This window comes from Ictidomys tridecemlineatus, chromosome 10, assembly GCF_052094955.1.
Source record: "Ictidomys tridecemlineatus isolate mIctTri1 chromosome 10, mIctTri1.hap1, whole genome shotgun sequence".
NCBI lineage: Eukaryota > Metazoa > Chordata > Mammalia > Rodentia > Sciuridae > Ictidomys > Ictidomys tridecemlineatus.
The window spans coordinates 136379198-136405386 of record NC_135486.1 but is presented as its reverse complement, the minus strand read 5'-3'; the positions used below and the strand labels follow the sequence as shown (position 1 = coordinate 136405386).

The window sequence follows — 26189 nt, the reverse complement described above, 5'->3', positions numbered from 1 at the left end:
CATACCAACTGTCTGCACTCAGGCCACCCTGGGGTGGGGGCCATGGGCCACAGAGCCCCCAACCTCCTAGGCCCCAATAGTGTAATACTGACACCCTCTGAGCCCTGCCTGCTGCCTAGGTAGGTCCAAGTGTCCTCCTGGGAACACTGGCTACCCCTTGCCAGTGGAGAATCCCAAGACCCACAGGGGTACTGACTGCAGAGGTGTCAAGGTACTGAGCCTGGCACCTGGCCCTTCCCTGCTGACACAGGCTCCCATTTCCATAGGAAGAAAGCATCACCCTCCCAGGCTCCTGGCAGGTGAGGGCAGGGGGCAACCAGCGGGGACACAGAACCCCCTTCCACAACACTGCAGGATGTCTACCTCGGGGACCATGACGCCCAGCCACGCTCTCCAGTTGTCATGGAGATGCCAGTGTCCGTGTCTGAGCTAGGGCTATTTCTGTCCTGAGACTCATTGTCCTGCCCCCGCGGAGTCACCCTCCCTGCAATGGCCCCTCCCTGCAGAGCCCCAGGGTGCATGTGCTGCCCGCTAGCTCCTGCCCAGACACTCTCCCAGGCAGGGTCCAGGAGGACTGGGCCCCCGAGGGCCACCAGACCTGAGGGGCCCCAGGCCCCTTCCTGGGCTTTTTCTCTCCCCTTGAAGAGGTTCTTCATGCCCACTGGCTCTTGGGGGGTCCTTGGCCAGCCCCACAAAGTTCAGGGTAAGGGTCCATCTCTCATTGGGGGCAGCTCTGCTGGTATCGGGGAGCACTGAACAGTGGTGGGGAGATGACCCTGAGCCCTGGTACATGGCTGAGGCTGGCAGTGTCCTCTGAGGCTGGAGTTCACCATTTTGACCAGATAGTGACCTTCTCAGCCACTCCAGAGCTGCCATTGGTGCCCAAGTCTCAGAGACAGGGATCCAGTGTTCTTCGGGAACCCTAGGACCTCCAGCACTCCAAGGGCAATGCTGGGGCAGCACAGAGAAGCCCTGTCCACCCCACCCAGCTCCTGTGGGGACACGGTGCCTCCTGACGTCTACAACCCAGGCGAGAGAGCCACTCGGGGGGCTGCAGGCCAGGGTGGGATGGGCGAGTCCGTCATGGGGCTTCAGATCTTCACACCCTCTTCTGTGTTGCCACAGCCCACAGTGGGTGAAGACAGCTGTCCCCAGAGGGGGCCACCAGGCCCTGCTGGGTGCCAAGCTGGGGTGGTCTCTGAGGCCAGCAGCCCTGCCCTGGCTTTTGCCAGCCTTCCACAGCCCCTGCCTATCCTCCAGCCTGCAAACACCCACAGCTGGGTCTCCCATCCCCCACCACTGCCTCCCGCCCTTCTCTCCTCCCTGGTCATCAGTGTGGACAGCCAGGGGGCAGGCTGGTGGGGGAGCTGGGCCAGCCAAGCAGAACCAGCAGGCAGGGGTGGGCCACCCCAGTTCTCAGGCTACTCCTGCTGCCTCTCCAGCAGGCAGCCTGGCTCAGGGGGAGTCAGCCCTGGGGAGTCGCCATGTCCCATGTCCCAGGTTGTGGGGCCAGGGCCCTGTGTGGAATTGATCTTTGGCTAACACTGAACACAGTCCTACCTGCCACTGACTGGGGGGGCTCCACTGCTGGGGGTGGGGGGCATGGCACCAAGGGGCACTGTCATTATCCTTAAAAGTCTGCCCTCGTGCCAGGGCTTCTGGGGGGTTTCATGGAGGAGTAGGGGCAGACACCACAGACCCCGAACACAGTCTACTCTCCAGGGCTCCCTCTGTCCATGGCCAGACGCTCTCTGTGTCACCAGGTGGGTTGGTGGCCCAGATAGCCTGATGCACATGGGGGCCATGGCCTGGGCCCCCCACACTAACACGTGGCCTTCAGCACCCTGCCCATGCTCTGCCTGGTCCAGTCATCCCTCCCCAAACAGGGAAGCAACCTTGGTTTCCTGTGGGGAGCAGACTCCAGCCTGAGGCGCCACCCGCCAGTCTGCCTGCCCAGGCCACCCCAGGCCCCTGCTCATGAGGGGCACTAGGTTGGGCAGGAGGAGCTAGAGCCCTGGCAGGCTGTGCAGCCCTTTGGGGCAGGTGACTGAGGGAGGCCTGGCAGTGGGCAGGGGGCTCTGCCTGCGCCTGGCCCAGGGGCAGTGTGGAACTGCCCTCCGCCTGTTGGTCTTGGCCATTCCAGGAAGCCGCAGGCGCCAGGCGGTGTGAAAGGCTCCTTTCACAGACTGCTGCAGGACTGTGGGAGCTCACGGGGCTATAGCTGGTAGCGCTCGCTGCTGAGAGGTAACCGGGCTGTGGGCTGTGGCAGATAGGGGTCCCCAAGCTACTGGGGCAGGCTGGGCTCCCTCCACCCAGCAGTAACCCCCACAGCTGTTCCCCACCCATCTGCCTGGTCCAGGGTGCCCTGGGCTCCTGGACTCTGGGCAGTCAAGGTGCTGCAATTGGGGGAGCTGCAGTTGGGAGGGCAGGGTCCACAGGGTGCACTGGGCAGAGCAGCCCTCAGGCCTTGGCTGGGCTCCCACTGCAGCCCTGAGGCCCTGACCTGACACACTAGGGGCTCTAGCAGGCTCCTTCTCAGATGCCACTCTCCCCCACCCCAGGTCTGACCAGGATGGCAGCCCCCGCCCTCATGGTCCTGGTGCTGGTGCTGCCTGCAGGGGCCTGGCCTAGCCTGGGCCTGTCCAGGAGGCCCTGTGTGCACTGCTGTCGTCCACCATGGCCCCCTGCTGCCGCCCCTGGCCCACACACCCCTTTGAGTGAACAGGCCCCGTGGGTGGGGCTGCCCCGTGTGCGGCCCACCATTGACATCTCTATCCTCAAAGGTGAGTGTGCACAGAGGTGCCACCTGCACCCAGCCTCTGTCTCACAAGCAGGAAGCAGGCTGCTCCGGGGGAATGAGTGGGTGCTGGGACTCTGGGGCAGGGAAGGTCCTGAGGCTGGTCAGCAGGCTGTGCTTAGCTCAGATCTGGGTAGGAACTTCCCCTTCTTGCTCTGCACAACCCAGCTCAAACCCTCCTCTGCAGCTGCCTCAGCACGCTGCCCCTTTGGTGAGTGGTTTCTCACTGTCCTTAGAAGCAGATTGGGGCCCTTACAGATGAGGAAACTCAGGCTGGGGAGAAGTGAGGCCATGGCCTGGGTGGCCTCAAGGCCTGGAGCCCCAGCCTTGGACCTGGCATGGTAATGGGGCCTGCAGGCGGCGGGAGGTGGGGACCGTACTGACCCAGGCCCTGATTGCTCCCTGCAGGAGAGAAGGGTGAGGCAGGGGCCAGAGGTCACGCAGGAAGGAGCGGGAAGGAGGGTCCCCAGGGCTCCTGCGGCCTGCAGGGCCACAAAGGCCAGAAGGGGCAGATGGGGTTTCCGGGTGCCCCGTGCCAGCATGCCCACGTGGCCTTCTCTGTGGGTCGGCGTGAGGGACTGCACAGCATGGAGGACTTCCAAGCGGTGCCCTTTGATATGGAGCTGGTCAACCTGGACGGCACCTTCGACCTGGCCACGGGCCGCTTCCGCTGCAAGGTGCCGGGCATCTACTTCCTGAGCCTGCATGTGCACACCTGGAACTTCAAGGAGGCCTACCTGCACATCATGCTGGACCAGCGGCCCATGGCCGTGCTGTATGCACAACCCAGCGAGCGCAGCCTCATGCAGGCCCAGAGCCTGCTGCTGCCACTGGAGGCCAGCAGCACCGTCTGGGTGCGCATGTTCCACCGTGACCAGGACAATGCCATCCACGGAGAGCCCGGGGACCTCTATATCACCTTCAGTGGCCACCTGGTCAAGCCGGCTAGTGAGCTCTAGCTCATGGTCCCGTGGCCTTCACTTCCAGACCTCTGCCCAGTGCAGGGCTTGAGTGGCTGAGCACTGGTGTGTGGGGAGAGCAACTCAGCACCTGGCCTGTCCTTGTGAGGTCTTTCACAGATGGAGTGGCCACACCCAGTCACAGGGGGCAGAGGGATATCATGGACCTTGTCTAGCATGGTGGCTGAGTGCCACCGTGAGACCTGTTCTATCTGCTCATAAAGGCTATGCCAGGCCCCAGGGCCACACACGGGCTTGCTCCTTGTCGGGGGTTCGGAGGCACCAATGGGGGCTGGGCTGGGCTGGGGGAGGCCAGGGGTCGCAGGAAATTGCTGGTCTTTGAGGGACCAGATTCCAGCAGGAGAAAGACAGCAAACTTCCTGGGGTCAAGGGCGGCACGAGCAGAGAGGGGTGCTGGCCAGGGGTGGGAGGCTTGCCCTTGGGGTGAAATGTGGCTGAGCACTGGAGGGCTGCTTTTCTGGGTCTCCAGGGTCCCCCATGTCTGCAGAGGGCTGGGCTGGGGGGAGTTGGCACTCCATGCTGCAGAGCTTGGAGCCAACCCCAGGTCACAGGTGACTTGGCCAAATCTGTGGGAGCAATTATAGGGGTCCATTTGGGAAAGGAGTGTGGGCTGATCTCTCTTTCCTGCCCCTGGGGTCTGGCCAGGCTAGGTCCTGGGAACCTCCATCCGCCCCCAGGTCTGGAATCAGACTTTGCCTGCCACATGTCCCCGCATGACCTTCCTAATTTCCTTGGCCCCTCTGGCCTCTCTCCTGCTCTGACCTCCTCCTCTCTGGGGCCTCCTTGTGTCTCCTCTCAGGGGCTGTTCCTTCTCCCCATCCCTAGCCTGTGTTCTCTGGCAATGAGACCACAGGGCACTGGCAGGAACAGTGTCTAGAATCACCAAATGGCCGAGCTGGCTGACACTCTGGGAAGGCACACAAAGCTGCAGGCCAGGGTCTGGAAGGTGGCAGAAGGCAGCTGCTGGTGGCCCAGGAGCCCCTCTCCCCTTAAGAGGCACTAGTGCTAGGTTCCAGGGACGCTGGCCCCTTGGGCCTTGTCCATTCTGGAAGGCCTCTGGCCTGAGGAGTACCCTTGTTCTCTCTTGTCCTGGCCCCACTCTCTGCCTCCAAGGGCCTCTGACTGGGGTCAAGAGATGAATCCCAACCAGCTGGGACTTTCGCACCTCGGCCCAGGAGGCCCTGAGGGGACAGGCTCCTCCTTGGCCACCAGGGCTCACCCCAGGAAGGGAAACTGAGGGGAGTCGGGCCCCACTTGCCCCTTACACAGCATGACCTGGAGAAGATTCTCCTATTCTCCTGACCTGGTGTGGGGGACACAGCTGGAAACAGCAGCCCTCCCGGTCACCATGGGGCCAATAGAGGGGTAGACGCCAGTTACCTCACAGGCCTGCAGCCCTGAACCAAGGCTGGAGCCAGAGCCAGTAGTCATTTTTTCCCTCCTACCTGGTGGCCCAGGTGCAGGGACAGTGGGCAGAGGTGGCAGGAGAGGCAGCCGGGGCAGGGAGGCAGAGCTGCAGAAGGTTGGCAGCAGCTGCCCTACCAGGCACAGGGCACTGCTCCCTTGTGAGATGGGCCCAGCCCGACTCTTGGAAGCACCCCTCGTCCTCATAGAGAGATGTCCACTCCACAGGGACACTGAGTGTTCTGGCTGGCTTCTGCGGACAGGTAGAGAGCTGAGGTCCAGCCAGGGCCCACAAAGCACCCAGCACTTGCAGTTCCGAGAGTCGACCTCCTAGAGGAAGGGCCCTTGGTGGGCAGGGCTGAGAGGACAAGTGCAGCCCAACAGTGCGGAGGCAGGAGCGAGGGCTGCATGCAGCAGCAGCCCCCTTTGCTGTCCACAGGAGCTCATCAGTGGGGGAGGGGGCTTCTTCCAGCCATGGCCAGAGCCTGCAGCCCCCATCCCTCCCCATCTGTAGCAGCCAGTTTCCCACCTGCACTCCCAGGGGCCCTTCCTCCAGGCTTCCCTGGTGTGTCTAGAGGTCTTGTGAAAGTTAAGGAGGAGGCCAGGCAGGGGGGCTCTGGGGACAGGGCTCAGGAGGGGCTTAGGGCCAGGGTGGGGACTGCGGGCCAGGCCCTGGTACCTGGAAACTCCACCCCAGAGAGCCATCCCCACCCGGGATGCTGAGGCGTGGGAAGCCCCTGTGTCCTCTTATGGCTGGAGTAGCTGGACACACCTGGGCTGGTGGCAACCGGCAGGCACAGCAAGGAGCTGCCTGAATGCTAGTGGTGTGGCAGTACGAGGCGGCAGAGAGGCTTCCCTACAGAGAAGAGGTATCTGCACAGGGTATCTACATCCTCCCACTCCTGAACTCCCCTCCTGCCCATCCAGGACACCCATGTCCCTACATCCTGAGGGCCAGCCTGGCCAGAAGGGATCCAGGAGAGAAGTCCCAGCCCAGTCCTGGCTGTGCATCCTCAGGCATGTTGCCTGACCTCTCTGAAGCACCAGGGTGTGTGATTGGTGCTCACAGGAGCCACACAGTGAAATTCAGGTCCAGTTCCAGCCCAGCTGGCTCCAAACATCCTACGTTCTGTCTCCCCTGCTCTGCAGCCTCCACTTCCCTGTCCTGCAGTGGGGTGCAAAGGGCCTCTGTTTGGGCCTCCAGTGCAGGTTGGGCAACCTTGCCTGGGGCTGAGCTGGGTCTGGGTGCTGGGCCTGGAGGAGCCTGCAGACACGGGGGCCAATGTGGTGGCCACTCTCCCTACTCCCACCCACTCAGCACGAATGCAGCTGTCCAGAGCTCTATGGGGACCCTGGGGCAAGGGTCCCCTTGGGAAGGCAGCCTTGGACAAGGTCTGCCAGGGCAAGGAGAACACCTATCCACACCAGGCTCTGGATGGGGGCACCCAGGAATTCTGGAGGACAGCCCTGGACCAGCCACCTTGGACCTGCAGCCTCCTTCTCTGCAGAAAGCCCCACTCTGCAGGAGGTGCTGCAGGGAGTTCCTGATCTCCAGAGCCCAGGAATTGCCCACCACCACACGGGGAGGCAGGGATGAGTCCAGACAAGGGCCCAGGCAGGACCAGGGCCAGGCCTGCTGCCAGGTTGCCTACTGGAGGGACGAGAGCAGTGGCACCTGCTGACAGTAGCACAGCTATCATGTGGACAGGCCAGGGAGGGGACCCCGTCTCTCTGACAGTGGCAAAGCGTGTCTGTTAAACCCCATATGCTGGGTTAGAGAGGCAGTGGGACACCTAACCCCCAGCCTCAATGCACTTGTGGGGATGTGCTTAGGGCCACTGTCCTGGCCCAGGATGAGACAGCAGTTATTTATTTTTAAAAATGACCAAGAAATGGAAGAAGATGAGAAAGTCACATTCAATTTTCTTCAAAGTGATAAAAGCTCAAGGGGCACAGGCCAGCCCAGGCAGGTTGAGGATGGTCCTCAGAAAGAGGCTGGAGACCTGTCACTAGCACCTTCATTTCCCATCCAGTGAGAGGGCAAGAGTGACAGCCAGGAGCATGGTGAATGCCAGCTGTGAGCCCTTGGTTCAACCAGGAATGAAGGAGGGAAGACCGTGGCTGTGTGGCAACCTCAAGATGCTTGGGAGAATGACTGGGAGCTTCCCCATGAGAGGGACATAGGTGGCAACGTGGTGCCCAAGCACAAGGGAACCCTGGACACCTGCTGGGATGGGCCCTGAGGACAGGGTGCTGGGTGACATAAACCAGTCACAAAAGGGCCAATCCTCTAGGGGAGCCACAGCCACATGGGTAGAGAAGTGATAAGGCTCCTCTCTCCTGGGCCCCTGCCTGGCTCCAGGGGCCCTGGGCCTGAGCCCTGAGGCTGTTCAGAGCAAGGGGACAAACACAGGCTTGGCCAGGGCAGGACAGGCCTAAGTGAGGGAGCAGCAGGAGCCCTGCCAACATGAGGGCAGCTCTGGGATGCCCTCACTCCTGGCCGCCTGCTCAGGCTCATGACTCTCACCTCGTGAACTTGGGTGGAGGGGCCATGCTCTTGGATTTGCTGGCCCCATCTTGGCCTTCTCGCTGCCCTGCACTGACCAGGGGTGTCAGCCCATAGGAGCCCAGCAGGGCATGAGCCTGGGGGCCGGTCCATCTCCATCCAGGGAGGAAAAGCCCCAGGGCCAACCAATCAACTGCCGTGATCAGGATCTCCTCACACTGCTCCCGGGTGACACTTCTTTCCATGCGGGAGGTGCCTCAGGAAGCGTGGGGATAGGGAGCCCCAGAGGCGAGCAGGAGAGAGTCACAAGTGGATGTCCTTGAATGGTTTCCTGGGACCCCACAGCCCCACCAACTCCCACCTTGGCAGACTCTTTGATGGGAAGCAATGGCATCCCCAGCCCCCTGGCCACCTATGTCCCATCTATTCTGCCCAGTGCCTACCCTCACCCCTGCTGCTCTCACTTTCCCCAGGACACCACAGCAGGGTGGGGACACGCCCTCCCCAGCACCCACCTGGGACCCCCAACATGAGGAGGTAGGTGGGCTGGCAGGAGCCACTGCCCAGTCCTGTGAGCCCAGACTTACTCGGCTGCCATCCTAGGGGGGGAATGCCTACTCTGCCTGTGGGGGCTGCTCCCCAACACCCACCTTTCCTGACCTGCACCCTGCCCTGCTGGGCAAATAGAGACCTCCTGTCCCCCATCCTCGTCCCTGCCTCGCAGGCCGGATTTCCTGAGCAAGGTCACTCTGGGAACCGCTGGAGCCCAGTGGCCAATAAAACCCATCGATGCGGACGGAGCGCCCATAAAGCAGGTTGCCGCTCCCGCACAGGATGTTTGCCCTGCACCGCCCCCATCCTACTGGCCGCAGCCTGCAGATGGTGGAGGCTCTGAGTCCTCTGTGGTGTCTCTGCCCCTCGGTCACATCTGTGGAGACTGGGGACCTCAAGATGTCAACGGAAGGGCAGGGAGCAGCTCAAGGACTCCAAGGGCTGTCCAAGCTCAGGCCTTTACACAGGTGCCCTGAGGTGTCCTACCTTGCCCAGACAGGTCAGGACTGGTCCTAGGGGCCATGGGCTGCATAGAACCTCCCAGAACATCCCACAGGCTCAGCCCACCATCTGAGGTCTCTCTCTCCCTCATGCCCCAACTGGAAGCCAGCATGGCCCTATGCCATGCCAGGGACAATGATTCTGCCTCTTCAGCACCCTGGGAGCCCACACTCCCCGCCCCAGATACCTGGCCTGGGCCGGCCGCCTTGCCCCTTCCCTGGAGGGCCTGCCCTCCATCGGCTCCCTCTCTCTCCAGTCTTGGTGCTCCTGATCTCTCCTGTCCTCCTTCCTTCCCGGAAGCCAGGACAGGTCATCACCTGCTGTCTGTGCTGTCCAAGCCATCCCACCCCAGGCTGGAGAGCTCGGGTCTGTGCTCCTTTGCCTCTGGATCTTCACACATGCTGTTTCCTTTGCCTGGAATGCACTTCAATGCTCCCTGCAACTAAACCCCAGTGGGCACACAGTAGGTGCACACCAGTGCTTGTCCAAGGACACACACTTTCCGATCTCCCAGGCCAGGGGCCCGCACTAGTGAGATGTGAACCAGGTTCAGCGGTGGGGCCTCCCTGGAGCTCACTGTCCCTGATGGGCCTCGGGGCAAAGGCTTATGCTGCTCAGGTTGACCAGAGTGGGGTGTGCCCCCAATGAGGGGAAGACGATCAGCAAAGGCAGCCAGGTGAGCACCTGCAGCCAGGTGAGCATGTGGGTCCAGCAGGGCTGTGGGGCTGGGGTGTTAGACAGAGGGACAAGGGGTCCTGGGGCTGGTGTCTGGACAATGCTACAATTTCACAGGGGCCTCAGACTGACAAGATGGGGCAGGAGGCTTCCAGGAGGGCCAAGCATCCTCTGGGGGGGGGCACCTGCCTTACTGCACAGAGGCCCTGTAGTCCTTTCTCTGTGACTAGGAGCTGGCCTACTGAGCTCCAGGCAGGACATTCTGCTGGCCCCACCCAGGGAGGGCCTCTGTCAGATCTGATCGACTGGGGAGATTGGTCTGGGCAGAGATTTCCGAGCCATCTGCTCTCCCCCAAGCTGTTCCAACAGGAGCATCTTTTATCCAAATCCTAGGGGAGGCCTTACAGGAGGTGGGAGCTGCAGAGCAAACAGGCCTTGGTCTCTCCCTGGATATCTTTCCCTGGACGTGCCTTGGGATGCTGGACCTGTCGGCAAGGGTGGGTTTTGCCTGCAGCCCCTGGGGGCAGGCAGAGTTCTGTGGAACCCACATCGAGAACACTTCACCTGCCCAGAGTGGCTAATCCCAGGAGGCCAGGGATGGCCAGCCCCAGCTTGGCACCCCAATGACCCCCACTTTGTGAACCCTGCTGCCCACTCCCAACTGGGCGTGGCCAACCCATCCCAGCCTCGCCTGGGTTCAGTAGGCAGGCTGGGCTGCGGGCCTCACACCTACAACACACTCTAGGTCCCGCTGGCTTCCCACGGCTTCAGGGACAATATTTGCTTTGAGGAAGGATCAAACATTTATTCTCTAATTCATTCAGGGAGCAGGTTCTCGAACACAAGTGCCCTCAGCACACAGAATGAGTGTCCAGGCTTGGCCTCTGGCAGAGGGTCGTGCCTGCTGCCCAGCAGCACCAGCCTGGCCTTTGTGCTACCCAGCCCTGCTTAGCCTGGCACAGCACCTTCCTGCAGGGCTGTGCAGTGCCAGGCAGGGCTGCCCCAAAGCAGTGTGCCCCCTGGGGGGAATCCCAGCAAGGTTTGGCACGGGGTGCTTGGCCCCTGCACCTGGGCAGTTCCAGCCTAGAGGGCAGATTCCTCGGGGGGCCCACCCTTGCTGGCATTTGTGTTAACCCACATAGTGCGGCCCCTATGGATGGCTACAGGCTGCCTCCTGAGCCCCCAACCAGGCAAAAGACAGGACTGTGCTGCCTTGCGGCCCCTGACCTCAAAGACACCTCCTTGCCCCCGCTGGGCCCCTCAGACTAAACGTCTGCCAGTGTGGCCATGCCCTGTCCCTGTGGGTGCCCCTCCTCCATCCCAGTGTGGAGCCCGGGAGGGTGCCTGTCTCCCCCCTGGACAGAGGTGATGGGGGACAGGTGGGTGGACAGAGGCCCTGAGGAGAGGGTATCCTCTGGGATTCCAGTTCATGCTGGCTGCCCAAGACCTACATGGCTTTGCACCTGCCTCCCCGAGGTCCACACAGCTACAGGGCCAGCAAGGAGCTGGGGTGGCCACTGGTCCCCAGGAGATCTGGGGAGCAGAGGCCAGAGCTGAGCATACAGGGCATTGTGCTCTGTGACCAGGTGACTCAGGGCTCAAGGACAAGGGTACAAACAGAGTGGGCAGAGCCCCAGCACAGGCTCACACCAGTGGTCAGGAGTGTCTCCCCATAGCTGGCCTCCTAGAGAAACTGCTCCCTGGCCTGGATGGCTGATGTAGGTTGGGGCCAGGATGGGAGGTGGAGATGTCCAGGCACTTCCTGGGGCATGACCAAATCCCTTCTTCCTCTCTAGAACCTGGCCTGAGCAGGAGGACAGGCCGGCAACCAGCTGGTCACCGAGGCACCCACCGTGCCATGTCCACACCTTCTCTGGCCCCATTCAGCCCCATCCTCACAGGGCCACTGAGGAGTACCCATCTTGTAGCCCCAGGGCTGGGCAATGGGGAGCCCGCAGGACCTGGGCACTGCTGCGGCCTCATAGCCGGCTGGTCTGCATGCGTCCATTGGCCTCACAGCTGCGCACAGGCAGCGCCACCTCCTGCGGCCGTCCACTCTTGTCCGGCTGTGGCTCCACGGTGTCTGCATCCTCTGCACCATAGCCCCCACGGAGGCACAGAACCTTCCGGAAGCTCTGGCGGAAGTTGTCAGAGAGGAAGCCGTAGAGCAGGGGGTTGGCGCAGCTGTTGGCATAGGACAGGACCACCACGAAGAAGTAGAGGCCGGCGGAGGTGGGCTCCTCGGGCAGCGTGAAGGCCAGGTTGACGATGTTGACTATGAAGAAAGGCAGCCAGCAGCCCACGAACACCAGCACCACCACCACCACCATGCGTGTCACCTTGCGCTCCGACCGCCGTCGCCGCGAAGAGCCCACACGCACACCCGACGCCTTCACCTTCACCACAATCAGCAGGTAGCAGAGGCAGATGACCAGCAGCGGCCCGAAGAAGCCCAGCACAGACGTGTAGGTGATGAAGGCGGCACCCCACAGTCCCACTGGCTCCGGCCAGCTGAGGTTGCAGGTGCCCCATCCCTCCTGGACGTCAGCGAAGACCAGCAGCGGCAGCGACATGAGCAGAGAGAAGGCCCAGACGGCTGCGCTGGCCAGTTTGGCCACCCGCGGGCGGCGCCACCGGGCAGAGCGCAGTGGATGGACCACGGCCAGGTAGCGGTCCACACTCATGACGGTCAGGCAGAAGATGCTGGTGAACTGGTTGATGCCGTCCAGCGTCATGACCAGGCGGCACAGGAAAGAGCCGAATGGCCAGTAGGAGACTGCGTTCTGTGTGGCCAGGAAGGGCAGCCCCAGCATGAGCAGCACGTCGGCCACGGCGAGGTTGAGGATGTACACGTTGGTGACCGTCTTCATCTTGGCGTGGCGCAGTACCACATAGATGACCAGTGTGTTGCCACCCAGCCCTACCACACACACCAGCAGATACAGGATGGGCACAAGCACTGCCCGGGCACCCACCGAGGATGCTACTCCCCCCTGTGTCCCGTTGTGGCCACCTCCAGGGGTGACCGACACATTCCAGTCCTGCATAGAGGCTGGGAACAGGGGCTCCATGGTGGGGGCCAAGGCCACGTGCTGGCCGAAGCCGTCTCTAGAGAAGAGAAGGACAGGTGTGATGAGTGGGGCAGACGGCATTCCTTCCTCCTGCCTCCCTGCCCCACCCACCTGGTGGCAGGTAAACATTGTTAGTCATGTTCAACTGGGCTGGAAATCACATTAAGCAAATTGTTTGGAAAACAAGGGAGGAAGGAAAAGCCATGTGGTCAGTAGACAGGCGTCTTGGTGAGCCAAGACAGACGTGGCTGTTGATAGCCACAGTGGTCGCTCTGTGACCTCCCACTCCACTGGCCCTGAGGCCTCTTAGACCCCAAGGGGCAGCACAACAGGAAAGGCACCAGGTGGTCAGGGGCCTCCAGAGCAGGACTGCAGCACCCAGCTGACCTGCAGGACATGCAGTGACCTCAGCCCAGCTCTGCTGGGAGTGGGCAATGCTGGGCTCCACAGGGCCTGGGCCTTCCTCCCCCAGGAGGCTCTGCCAGTGTCCACCTGGCTCTAGGGAATGCTATCCCTGGCACATGATGTCCACCTCCCAGCAGCCTGTTTTGAGAAGCTGTGCAGTGGCAAAGGCACCAGAGGTCCCTATACCTGGACAGTGGCCACAGCCTATGGACTCCAGAGAGGGTGACATGGAGCTAAATGACCTAGGAAACAGCATGGGAGCAGGTGGACACGAGAGATGTACAGAAGGTGCTGGCCAAGGACACAGCCCAGGAGGGTGCAGGACTGGGGGGACAGAACCCAGTGGGGACAGGCACGTGTGGTATCAGTGGAGAGGCAGAGACAGGCACAGAGTACATCGACATGGCAAGTCCAGGGGTAGGCACACATCAAGGTGCATCTTTCATAGGAAGATGAGGCTCACGAGGGAGTAGCTGCCTGCCCAGGAGGAACGGCACCAAGGGGCAGCCACTCTGGACCCACAGAGCCCCTGCGCCTGAGCCAGGGCTGCTAGCCACGATCAGTGTCCTGAGTGACCCACACTATCTCAGACAGGGGATGCTCACACCACTGCCAGGGCTGGGGACACCAGGGATGGGGCATAGGCAATTAAGCCTGGAAGACAAGACAGGACACCCTTCTACCCTGGGGTCCACACCCACACCTCCAGTCACCTAGGTTGCAGGCCAGGCTGCTCAGCACTGGCTAGTCGGCCTGGAAAGTTGGCAGGGGGATGGGCCATGAGTTCACTTCAGGTCCAGCAGGGCCATGGGGGTTACCTGCTGCGCAGAGACTGCTTCAGTGTGTTAGGGGTCTCAAGCAAGGCCTGGACAAAGATTGTCAAGGAAATTGACTTTCTTGGTGGGAAGGTGGTAGGGATTGAATCCAAGGGTGCTCTGCCACAGAGCAGCACCCCCAGACCTTTTTATTTTTTATTTTAAGACAGGGTCTCACTTTCTTTCCAGGCTGGCCTTGAACTTGTGATCTTCTTGCCTCAGCCCCAAGTTGCTGGGATTATAAGCGTGAGCACTGTATCGTACCCAGTCCCTATAAATTTGACTTTTAAGAAGTAAAATGAACAAGTGTCTATTCTTAAAAATAATAGACCTTTGTCATGAACAAATACAGTCATTTAAATGCACAAACAAAACCCAAGCCCAGCAAAGTCCAGATCAGCTCCAGTTTGGAGAGTGTTGAACAGATAATCGGGGAACTGAATGGGGCTGAAGGAGCCCAGCACAGCAGACTAAAATATCAGCCAGGGCTACAGGGCGAAGCTGCAAAGGACAGAGAGGCATCTCCCACAGACATGCTGTGTCACCAGCAGAGGAAAGTCATGGCCACTGAGCAGCATAGCATCAAGGACGAGGAGGGAACCCTCAAAAAGACCAGGTAGAGACAAGAGGAAAGCATCGCCTGGTGTCAGGAGTGACGGGAGGACAACGTGCTTCCATCAGCAAAGAGGAGCTGCAGCCGGGCAAACCTGAGAGACCAGGCTGCCACCTGGAGTCCTCCTAGTGGAGCGCCCGGAGCCAGAAAGGGGAGGACTGCTCAGGGCTGTGTTGCCCGGGTGGTCAGTGAGGCTGCAGGTGTGTGGTGAACATTTGTGTTGCAGAAACCTACCTAGCAAAAAGTCAAGGTAGGTGCCTGTCGGAAATGACTGCTTTTTAAAGGCCGTGTCAGGGAGTCCCTCTGGCTAGACTCCAAGTCCTCGGGTCTGAAGGGCTGTCAGGGCATGGGACGTGGTACCCGTTGCTTCAACCAGCATCTGCATGTGGCCAGGAGCGAGTCTGCCTCAGATACAGGCTGCCCTAGAAGCTGGCCCTGGAGGACAGCAAGGGGGCTTGTTTATCTGTCCCCAAGGCCTGGCCCCAAGGGCCTCTACACATTTCTAAAGGAAGCTGAGCATTTAAAGTAATGTTTATGGCTCCCATGGACAGCTGTGGGAAGGCCTCTAGGAGGCCTGTGGTCTGGAGACAGCAGATCCTGGGAGAGGCAAGGTGAGTGACGTGCATGGGCTGCGGTCACCCTCTCCCTACAACACCAAGGAAGGGCTTCTAGCCCATACCCCTGAGGCCTGAGCAGGACAGAGATGATCAAGCAGCCCTGAAGGTGGGCTGCCCACTGGTGGGGGTGGCTCAGGTCCTTTCTGTCACAGGCCTCGGACTCTTGAACATATGTTTGATCTTAAGTAAATTCCTCTTGTCTGCAGCTCTCAGCCACTCCCAGGTGCCCCAGTTACCCAGAACCCAGGAGGGCTCAGCAGGCTATCAGGCCTCCACTTCTGCTGCCGGTAACCACGTCAACTCTCCAGTTATACTTCATAGCAGGAAAGAAGGAAACAGGCCCCCATGCTACTCCAGCCTCTTGGAAGCTCATCCTGACAGGCCATTAATCAGAAGCAGCAACTTTAGTCTCAAAAAATAGGCACCTGTGAAAAATTGCCCCAGGCCCCTTTCAGATGCAGCAGGAGGGAAGTGACCATGGGGCCTGTGGCACCCAGACCCCCCCACCCCCCAGGAAAGGATCTACTTAGCTGGCCCACTCTCATGGCACCAGGAACAGGCCCGGCCCACACACCTGCCCCACTCTGGCTGTGTGCTCCTGAGCAAGCCAGGCTGCTTCTCTGAACCCTGGCTTCAGGAGCAGCACCTCCTGCCAACTGCAAAGTTACTGAACACATGAGATAAGCTCAGGCATGAAGACAGCAGGTGCAGGGCCTGGTGCTCAGTCATTGTTCCCACAGGCCACCCTAGGTAGCTCAGCTTCTCCCCAGCATCAGGAAGGGCATCTGCCCAGGCTCCTGGGAGAAGGTGGGCGGGACAAGGGCCTGGGAACAAGGATGGGTCTCAGAACCTGTGTCCCCTGGGCCTGGCAGCCATGGTCAGGCCAGCCCCCAATAAAGTCTGCAATAGCCAGCATCATCAGGTAGCTGGAGCTTGGAGAGGTACGAGTGCTGCAACTCAGGGGATTCCCAGACCCCTGCCTCACCAGGGGGAGAGCATACCAGTGTTCTTGTGAGCAGGAGCAAGCATAGACTGCATCTTGGCTGAGACAGCAGCCTAATCCTGCCACCCTCCCCGAAGACAAGCTTCCTGACCTCTGCTTCCTCTGTTGGGACCCCCTCCCCTGCCCCCAGCAAGGCTCTGACTGTGCAACCAATGGCAATCCCCACTCCTGCCCCTCCACTGTCTTTAGGGCAGCCTGGGGCCAGGGGCAATATCCTCCTCACATTAAGAGAAACAGGTGGGAGCAGGCAGGCCAGAGCTGCACAGTCCCCCTCAAGGGCTCAGAAGGGTCTGTATGGCCAGGAGATATTTCAAGACTACCTTCCACCTCCAGCCCACTTCTTTGGAAATTTCCATGGTTACTTTCCTGGGGAATCAATACTGGGTCATGATCATTAATGTATGGACCACCTCTGCCCTGGAGGCTCCGGTCCCACCCTATTCCCAGAGTTTGGGGACTGATCCAACACACTTGGTAACCACAACTGGCTCTGGGTGACCTGGCTCCTAGCCTCCTTGCCCTGGGACACACCTGGCAGCTGGCAGGTTCTGGGGTGGACAGGGTCTGCACCCCACTGCAGGGTATTCTTGATTTCCTGGAGGAGTGGACATACTTGGAGGTCAGGTGGGCACAAGTGCCCAGCTAGGGTAGATGAAGCTCTGTTCCCAGCAGGCAGGGGTGCACCCCAGTCCCCCAGTTGTGAGAGGCACCTCCAGAACCCCAGACCTTAATGCTGCATCAGGCCTTGGGCCCCAGAGTTGGTCATACTCTACCTGCAGCTTAACTGCAGCTTGAGGACCCTTGGCTGAGTACATGGATCTCCACCTCCCTCCTCCTTCCCCAGCCCAAAGTTGGCCAACCCCACCTTACAAGCCGCCTATCCTGCACTCTAGGCTCCTACTGCCTCCATACCGTTTCCTGAACCCCCACCAGTCCCAGCCTCAGAGCCCTCCCACCAGTCCCAGAGCACCCTCGGGCCATCTGGGTTCCTGTAGCTTCTGCCCTGACCTGGGTACAAGGGGCGGCCTCCAGAACGCAGAGGTCTGAGGGCGACGAGGGGAGGGGGCTGAGGAGAGGAAGGAGTGCAGCTGCCCAGTCTGCAGAGCAGACGGAGGGGGACACAGGGCAGCGGCAGGTGAATCCTGCGAGTGTCCCGGGCCCGGGTGCGTGGGCGCCTGGGCGCGCCTCAGGCACTGGGTGCGCAGCCGGTCCCCAGGCCAGGGTTGCGTGCAGAGCGCTGAGACCTTCGGAGACGGTAAAATAGACCCGAGCGGGACCTGGGCCGGGGCGCAGGGCAGGGGCTCCCGCGCTGGATGCGGTGGGCAGCGCGGCGGCACTCACCTGGCCAGCGGCTCCATCGGGTTCCCGTAGCAGTGTCCGCGCAGCGATCGCTCCAGGCGCCGGGAGGGGAGGCGGGTCGGGTCGGGTCGGGGGCGGGGCGAGCGCGGGGGTGGGGGGGGTCGGGTCCGGGCGGGGCGAGTGCCGGGTTTGGGGGTGTCGGGGGCTTGCCTTGAGGAGGGGAAGAGACAGTACGAGGTTTGGGTGAGGGGGTCGAGGCGGGTCACGTGTGGGCGGGCGGGTCGCGCTCTGGAGCGAGACTGTGGGAGCGGCGCTGACACTTCTGCTTGGCTCCCCGTGGATCGCCAGCCCTGGCCGTGGGTCAGTCCCAACACCTCTGCACAGGGACCTGTAGTCCCGGTCCTGTTGGCTGTGACTCTGATGAGGGTCCCTGTCCCCACCCCATTCTTTTGCTGTTCACTCTGGGCCGCAGACCCCAGCAGAGGGCCAATGGAGTCCCTGTATAGTCCTTAGTCTGAGGACTGAGAGGGGGCGCCCTCGCGCAGCGGGAGGCCTAGGGGTTTACTGAGGACTCTCTGAGATGGGAGGAAAAGGGAAGGCAGATTCCCAGCTGGCTTAGTGGTCCTGGGAATCGCAGGATGCTTTGTGTGCCTGCTGGTTCATCTGTGGCAGGGTCTCGCTTTAGCAGAACCGGGTTCCCAGGGGCCAAAGCACAGGCGCGGCCTCTGCAAGTGTCTCTGGGCCATCAATGCTAGCCCCTGGTTTTAACAAGGAGAACTCCCCTGCTAGGCACAGATAGCTGAGTGGGACCTGAGGAAATCCCACCCTGGGATGAAGTTCCCAGGACCCTTACCCTGCACCTGGAGCCTGGCCACTGTTTGAGTGAATGAGGGGTTCCAGGAGGCACCTGTACCTGGAGGAGTGTGGGGAGCAGCCTAGCTGCCTGTCCACAGGTGGGCATGCTGCTGCTCCCCTCCTGTTGTCGCTGGGCAGCTCCCTTCTCAGGGAGGCTGGGTACCCGGACTGTTTTCTTCTCCTTTTCTCTCTTCTCCCCCCCCCCCATACTTGAGGTTTAACCAAGGGTTGCTCTACCACTTAGCTACATCCCAGAACTTTTTTATATTTTATTTTGAGACAGGTTCTCACTAGATTGTTGAGGCTGTCCTTGAACTTGGTGATCCTCCTGCTTCAGCCTCCTGAGTAGCTGGGATTATAGGTGTGTGCCACTGCACCTGGCTTCTTTTTGTTCTTTATGCTTCTCTATGACTCCATATTTCCTGCTAGGAATGTGATTCTGTTTGTAATGGAGAAAGTGCTTAGAGAACTAAGAAGCCCAGCCTCAAAGCTAGTGCCTGCTATCATGTGGAGGCCCTGGCTGGTCCTTGAGGCTCACAGTACCCTTCCCTACCCAGACTTGGATCTTAATGTTCAGGAAGTCATCCAGCTGTCCTTCTCCCATCCCCAGACCCCAGGCTCCCAAGGGGCTGAATAGACCCCATCCCCGTGGAGGGCCAGGCACCCAGTTTGGAGAAAATGGAGTTGGAAAGAGGAAAGCCAGCCTGTGGGAGGCAGCCCTCCCCACAGGCCCCATGGCTGCCTCTCAGGTTGGAGGAGCTGCCAGGCTGGCTCTGGCTGAGCTGATGTCCTTCCCTGAGGTGCTACCACAGCAGCAGGGGTGGGGGGCAGGGGGCAGAGCACCCTCTGCCCTGGGCAGGCAGGCTGAGCTGTCCTGGCTATCCAGGACTCCGTGGAAGCAGACTCAGCCTGTGCTGGGGTCTAGCACCTGGGTCCCATGGGCGGCTCCTTGGGATGAGGTAGTAAGCTAGGCCTGCTGGCTGGCAAGGCAGCCTCCTCAAGCACACAGGTGTGGTCTGCTGCACACCAGCATATTCAGCAAACCATCTCTACATACCTAGAAAGAGCGCTCCTCAGGTGTCCGGCTGCCCTCAGTGGTACAGAGGTGCCTGTGGTGAAACAGCATCTGCCCACAGCTTAGGGCAGAGCTGAGACATGCAACAAACCAAGAAACATTTTTTAAAAATTAAAAAAAAATTTAGTTGTAGTTGGACACAATACCTTTATTTAACTAATTTATTTTTATATGTGTTGAGGATTGAACCCAGGGCTAGGCAAGCCTCACATGTACTAAGCAAGTGCTCTAACCACTGAGCTACACCCTCAGCCCTTAAAATTTTTTGTACTGGGAATTGAACCCAGGGGCACTCAACCACTGAGTTATTGAGTTACATTCCCCCATTTCTTTTATTTTTTTGAGACAGGGTCCCCCTAAATTGCTGAGGCAGGCCTTGAACTTGTGATTTTCCTGCCTCAGCCTCTGAATCTCTGGGAGTATAGGTGTGGGCCACTGCACCCAGCTCAAAATATATATATCTTTTAAAGGTAGAAAGTTTTAGATTGTAATAAATACAGAGAGAAGCATAATGACAAAAATAACAGGCACGAGGGGCCAGGATTACTTCTCCAGGAAGGAGTGGCCCAGTGAGGAAGAGAGCCACAGGTGCAAAGGTCTGGGGCAGAGAGAAGTGTGTGGCTAGGCAGGTGAGGCCAGAAAGGTAGCGATCCTGGCCAGGTCTCCAGGAGGACTCCTCTCACTGTGTTGTGGGGACGGTTCTGTTTCTGTCCCACCACTGTCCCTTCTCCCACTTGCTGATTGCCCAGGCCCCCTGGATCAGAGAGCTAAGTGGGAGCTTCCTGATGTATCCACGTCTTGGGGAGAGGGCCAGTTCCAGGCTCAGGAGGTGTCAGAGGGCTGACTGGGTGCATCCAGTCTGACCATGCATCTTAATTTCCACGTAACAAACCTGCTTCAGACCTTCCAGGCCTGGCTGGCTCCAGGAGCTGGGTCAGCAGAGGCAGTCAGTGTCCTTGGCTCCAGACCCTGTGCTGTCCACCAAGAGCAGGCCCTTCTATCTCTGACTGCCTAGGACTCCCCCTAACAGGGACTCAGGCCTGGGCCTGGCCCTACCCCCAACTCCAGCATGGGGACACTGGGCCCAGCAGCAGCTAGTGTCCCCAGCTCACCAGCCTTCAGGGCGAAGACCCAGGTTTCTCATGGAACCCTGCAGCAAGACAGGCTTGACCAACACAGGTCCCTTCTCCAGGCCTGTTCTCCTACCACTGGGAGCGGGGAGACAAGAGCCTGGCCTCAGGCCCTGGACAGGACCAGAGGTGGTGCTTGCTAGAACAGAGCATAGAACAGCCTCTGATCCCTGGGCCCAACCCAGAGGCCAGTCCAATCACCCTATATCTGGGGAAACTGAGGACCCAGGCAAGGGGTCCACCCTGGTTACAGTTATCAGACAACCAAATTCTCCTTCTTCTCTCCTGAGACTCTGGTAGGGACAAACCAGTAAAGGGATATGAGCTGTCCTGAGACCCTGGCACTGGGCAATCACAGGGCCCACGGAGACCCTTCTAGGCCAGCCCTGACCTGGGACCCTGGGACCCTGGGAAAAAGCTTGAGGGAGGGACCCTCTGAAGGGAAGGTCTCAAAGACTCTGCCTCCTCTCCCTCACACCTTCTTTCCACCAGCCCAGGCTGGGTGCCCTTCTGTCCCAGGTCCCTTCCCTCCATCCTTGCCTTGGGTCAGGGCTGGGTATGGGGAGGCAATAAGCTGGGTCATGGCCCCTTCCCAGGCCCTGCCCTTCCTGGTGTAAGCCTCTCTACTCTCTGGAGATGCCTGGGCCCCACCTTGCCCCCCACAGTGATGGCTCCCCTGGTGGATCCTCCCAGAACCTGCACAGGACCTGTCCCCACCTGCCTGGCAGCCCCTCCCCAACTAGAGCTGTCCTCCTAGCTCCTGGGCCTCACACCTGCCTGACCATCCTGTTTGGGGCTCCTGAAGAAGGCTTCAGAGTACCACTGTCCTGGGATTTTTGATGCCCTGGATGTGGGTCCCCAGGGAGCCTGGGGACAGAGGGGAGGCCTGGGGGCGCCTCTGCCTACCTCTGCCTCCCTAGTTGCATATGCTCTGAGCAGTGCCTGTGCCCAGCCCCATGCTTCCCTGGGAGGATCAAGTGAGGTGAAGCCTGCCTGGGGACACTGCGGAGGTCCAACCAGAACGGGAGGATTAGCAGCTGCCGGGAGCCCTGGCAACCGAAAGATGGCCCCACGGACGTCCCAGGGACGGTCTCATCCCGTCTATGACCCCAGTGTGGCCACGATCCCCCTTCTGGAGCTGCATAGTGGCTGCTAGACACAGCCCTTGCCCCCACCCCTGCCCAGGCAGAGGCCAGGTGTCCCTGCTCAGTGATCATTCACAAGCCAAAGGCCAGCTCCTTCCACTTGGCACACCTGAGGCCTCCTGTGCTCGTCTCCAGGCTGGGGTGCCCCCAGGTGGCGAGGAGACCCTGGTCTCTACCTCCCACCAACTCTTCCCACCAAGCCTTTGCCCTGGCTATGCTCCATGCCTGGTGCACCCATCTCCCTTCCTCCAGGAGGTACCCTGGCTGCCACAGGCTGTGTCCACCACCCTGCAGAAGCTCACAGGAGGCCCCAAGACCTGGGGTTCTCGTTCTCTCTTTTCTTGGGGTCGGGCACACGCAGCCTCCCCATGAACACTGATCAGCACACTCACTGGCCCTGGCTGCTGGAGTGGGCAGCATGGCCCATGGGGAGAGGAGGCAGAAGAGCTTGGCCTCCCGCAGGGCCAGCGAGCTGCCCGCCCAGCTGCTGTGACTTTCCGCCAGGCTCCCAGCAGGAGCAGGACAGTCACAGCGCATGCAGGGCAGTGGGCAGCCGTCTCAGAGCAGGCCTGGGCCTATGTGCCACGTTGGAGCTCTGCTGGAGTCTTGCCCACCCCCGGAACAGAGGGCACTGCAGATATTAGCCTGCGACCCGCGCGGGCTTCGCGAATGAAGGTTCAAGTCACGAGAAACCGTTAGGGAGTTTTGAATTAAAGAGACAGACTCTAATTACCTTTAAACTAGCTCCAGGACAGCTCCTCCTAGCTCCAGCCTCCAGCCACCTATTGTGGTAGCGAGATTTACTGAAGAGGCTAGCGAGAGAGAGAGAGAGAACACGCCCGGGAGTGTGTTTTATTGGGGAACACAAAATTCTGGGGAAAATCCCATCCAATGAAGATTAAAGGGGGCAGCATCCCAAGGTCAGGGGCAACGATTGGGTCTTCAGGGTAGTGGCCAGACTCGCCTCTGCACGGACAAGCCCTCAGACCTGGAGAAGGGTGGGGAAAGCTCTGACACAGCTATGCCTAAGCGCCTCTCACCCAGCCAGGGAGGTAACTCAAATCACGTGCGAGGATGGTGTCCCACAGCAGATTCCAGCCCAGAGGGCGCTCTGAGGTCCAGGGTCAGGTGCCTGCTATGGACACCTACCCTGGGTCCAGACAGACAGAGGGTGCTCCTGGAGCCTTCTGAGGACATGCCTTCTGCAGGACCTGAGCCCAGCCCTTGGGGACCTGGGGTGGATGGCCCCCTCCCGACTGCACATGGTTTCATGCTCTGTGGTGCTCCCCCCACTTTAAAATAGGGGTCATATTAAAATGCAGTTTCCCTAGCCATCCCAGGGGAGGGAGGGAAGTGGCGGCATTGGCCACCTGGGTGGGTGGGCCTGACAAGGCTCACTCTCTAACCCACCCTGCCCCTCTGCAGAGCCCAGCTGGGATGGAAGGGGCCCCTGCCTTCTCCGCCTGCTCCTCCTGGCCCCAAGTGCTCAGTGTTGCTGAGGGACCAGGGAGGTGGCCCTTGGGAGGGCACTAGTTCATCAAGTGCATCTCCAGGGAGTAGCCTGGGTCCGTGGGGTTGCTGAGCAGGGGCAGGGGTAGCTGTGAGTGAGCAGGGCTGGGTGCTCTGTGTCTATGATCCCAGCCTCACAGCTGTTTCCCTGAGCTGGGCCTGGGTCCGTCCTGGTGGCCCTGGGGCTGCCAGACGGGCACAGGGCCATCCACCGTCAAGCCTTCAGGAAGTTGCGCATTAAGGCCCGGTTACTGTTCCACCCTAGCCTGTAAGCTCAGCACCATTCAAAAATGACCTGCATGGTGCCACACGCCAGTCAGAAACCTAGTGTTTTCCTGCCCCAAACGGTCCCATGGGAAACAGCCCTGTTTCCTGGCCTTTCGGCACAGATACAACCCAGAGCCCCCAAGCAGAGCTGGGACCCAGGAATCCCCCAGACATCCCCCCGGGTGTGAGGCTTGCCTCAGCCCAGCCCCAGCAGATGCTGCCACTGAACAGCACCCTCCTCCCACTAGGGATGGCATCAGGGCCCATTGGTGCCAGTCTTGTGCTTGAGGAAGATGGCAGGGGCCCAGTTGTCCCAAGAGGCCAGTGGGCTGAGAGGAGGGCTGGACCCTGTCTGAAAACCCAGGCTTTGGGGCACTCTGGTGTGCCCTGAGGAGCTTGTTACCTGGGTGGGCCGGGTCCTTGTGGCTCAGCCTCCTGGAGCAGAAGGGAGCCCTGTGTCCCTCCACACTGCCTGGCAAGGCCCAGAGCCTTGTTTCCATGCAGGTACGTCTGCGGCTGACTCACTCCCAGCTCACTCGAGTCTCTGATTTCCCGCTTGGAGGCAAATCAAAGGAGCACATTTCCCTTGATTTGTTCACATCAATCAACTGTTAAGTCAATAAAAAAAGAAGTCCATTTCACTCACCGGAGGCAAATGGGATATGCTGTCTTCCTAATATGCTGGGATTTATGACTCACCAACTACCTTCACTTCATTTTGGTGTGAAGATCTAAGGGCATTTGGAGACAGAGTTCCTCATCAAGAACAGATCACTAAACAAGTCACTGGAGGACGGAGCAGAGCATCGCTCTGGCTTCCTAGCTTTGTGATGCACAGTCACCTGGGCCAGGGGGATTGAGGGTCCAGCCCAGACATCTGTCCCAATGACCAATTGAACCAGGGTCAGCAGCATCCGCTGCCTTCCACTTAATGGCCTCTGCCAGGCTGTGGTCCCAGTGCCCTGCCAGGAGGACTGTTATGGGGCCAATGTCCTGGAGGGACCAGCACCTCTGACTGGGCTGGCCCCTGCAGCGTGCCCTCTCACTTTAGTCCAGGGCTGGCCTGTGAGGACACTGACCTGTGCAGCCAGCAGTTGTGAGCTTTTAAGAGGACCCTGAATCGTATGCACATGGCCCTGATTTCTGCATGTAGTTGGCAAATTCAAGGACAAGTGTCCAGATCCTAGGCCAGGTCGGGCCACCTGGGCCCCTGCAGACCTGGCAATGTCCTTCCCAGTGGCTGGGCCTGCTCCGCTCTTGCAGCCCTTTAAGCTGGCTGTCATGCCTAGATGTGCTGCCCTGGGGGCCTGGGTGGCATCAGGCACTCCAGGCAAGGGTGCAGTTGGGAGGTCCTGGCTCTGCTCTGTCAGCCCTGGGCCCTGGGCCCTGGGCCCTGGGCCCTGGGCAAGGGCCACCTCGGAACTCTGCTTCCTTCTCTGTAAAATGTGGACTTAAAGGCTGACTGAGGGTGAAGCTCTGGTCCTTGCCAAGCTAGTACTCATCTAAGTGTCAATGGTGAGGGCATTTTGTGGATGTGGCTGATATCCACAATCAGACTTTGAATAAAGCAGATGACCCTCAGTAGCGTGGTGGGCCTCAGCAGATTAGTTGAAGGCCCAGAGCCAAGCTGAGATTTCTTGAAGAAGGAGGGATTCTCCCTTAGGCTGAGCATTCCCAGCCTGTGCCACCAGGGACCTCAGACTTAGCTTGTGGTCCTGCCAGCCAATGCCTTGCCGTGACTCTTTACATGTGTGTACACATGATGTATGCATGGATGCACATACAGGGCTGTCTTTAGCCAGACCAAGAAGACTAGAGCCGGCTGGCCCACAGAAAGCTGAAGATCCCCTGCCCCTGGGGCAGATCCAGCCAGTGTCTTTGCTTTGCCCCCACAGCACCTCCCTCCTGTAACACCGAGTTGGGGAGGGATGGTGGGGGCCTGTGGCTGTCCTCCATTCGCACTGCCCAGTAGCTACAAGAAGTGACCAGGGCCAACTTCCTAAGACCCACATGGCAGAACCAGGCAGGGAGGCTCCTGATGGTGCCAGTAGTCACTTCTGTACCTCCTGGGACTCCCAGCCCTCTGTCCACTGGAGAGCCAGCCTGGATGCAGGGCATCCAGGACCAGAAGTTGACACCTCAGTGTAGTAGAAGAGCAGACAGCTGCTCCTACTGGGAGCAGGGTTCAGACTGGGTGCTGAGGCCCGTGCCCACTCCAGTGCCCACAGCCTTGGGCATCAACAGAGTCCCCCTACTGGGGGACGGTTCAGGTGCACAGCACGTGGCCCTCGGGGCCTGTGGGTGGAGGACGCCTACCCACAGCAGCCTGCTGGTGCCTGCCACTGTGTCCACCCCTCTCAGGTTCTTCCCTGTGCTTTCAAGGCCATGCCCACAGTCTGCATGCTGATCCATGCTTCTGAGCCTCTGTGGGACCCAAAGGTGCTCTGTCACTCCAGGCATGGTGTCCATCCTGATGTGCTGGTCACAGGTAGCAGAGGCAAGGGTGGAGATGCCCGGACGCTGCAGCACTGGACACTCCCTCCAGCCTCAGGCTCACACCAGGAACCAGTGACATGGCCCTGCAGGGTCACGACACATTCCTTTGGCTCCGTGTCCAGGTGTGTGACCTGGGCCAGGCCCTGGAAGAGTCAGGCCATAGAACAAGGCCAGTGATGATGCTGGTGCCCCTGCCAGCAGTTCCTCATGGCAGTGGGAGTAGCCCTGTGTGGGACGGGGGCACCTATGCCCCACAGCCTGGGCCTACGGCCTGAGCTGGTAAATAAGGTCTGGCCTAATTCCCTTAGAGCCAGCAGGCCAGTGGGCAGAGCATCCAACTGCCTTGTGAGGCCTCAGTTGGCCTGAGTAGGGGGTGGGGAGCACCCAGGCTGACCAGGGGCACCTGGCCAGGAGCTGGCACCAGCCATCACGGTCCCCTACCACAAGGACTACAGGCACCTGGTGCAGTTCCAC

At 60.1% G+C, this 26189-nt stretch overlaps 2 protein-coding genes across 2 annotated transcripts; one reads left to right on the top strand and one right to left on the bottom strand.

Moving 5' to 3' along the window:
- The first annotated feature begins 2572 nt into the window (after nt 1-2572).
- Nucleotides 2573-3898, top strand: C1qtnf8 (C1q and TNF related 8). The gene is made up of 2 exons (XM_005323629.3): nt 2573-2783; nt 3206-3898. Exons 1-2 carry the CDS (start codon nt 2573-2575, stop codon nt 3754-3756), a joined length of 762 nt encoding a protein of 253 aa, XP_005323686.3. The 3' UTR covers nt 3757-3898.
- A 6296-nt stretch (nt 3899-10194) lies between these two features.
- Sstr5 (somatostatin receptor 5) lies at nt 10195-17331 on the bottom strand. Its single transcript, XM_005323630.4, has 2 exons — nt 17281-17331; nt 10195-12523 (listed from the first exon to the last, which is right to left on the bottom strand). Exons 1-2 carry the CDS (start codon nt 17295-17297, stop codon nt 11395-11397), a joined length of 1146 nt encoding a protein of 381 aa, XP_005323687.2. The 5' UTR covers nt 17298-17331; the 3' UTR covers nt 10195-11394.
- Between the last annotated feature and the right edge of the window lie 8858 nt (nt 17332-26189).

Bases quoted from the DNA above. Each gene is read 5' to 3' on its own strand.
- C1qtnf8 (XM_005323629.3), top strand. From the start codon at position 2,573: ATGGCAGCCCCCGCCCTCATGGTCCTGGTGCTGGTGCTGCCTGCAGGG. The intron at 2,784-3,205 runs GTGAGTGTGCAC...TGCTCCCTGCAG, and splicing joins TGACATCTCTATCCTCAAAG to GAGAGAAGGGTGAGGCAGGG.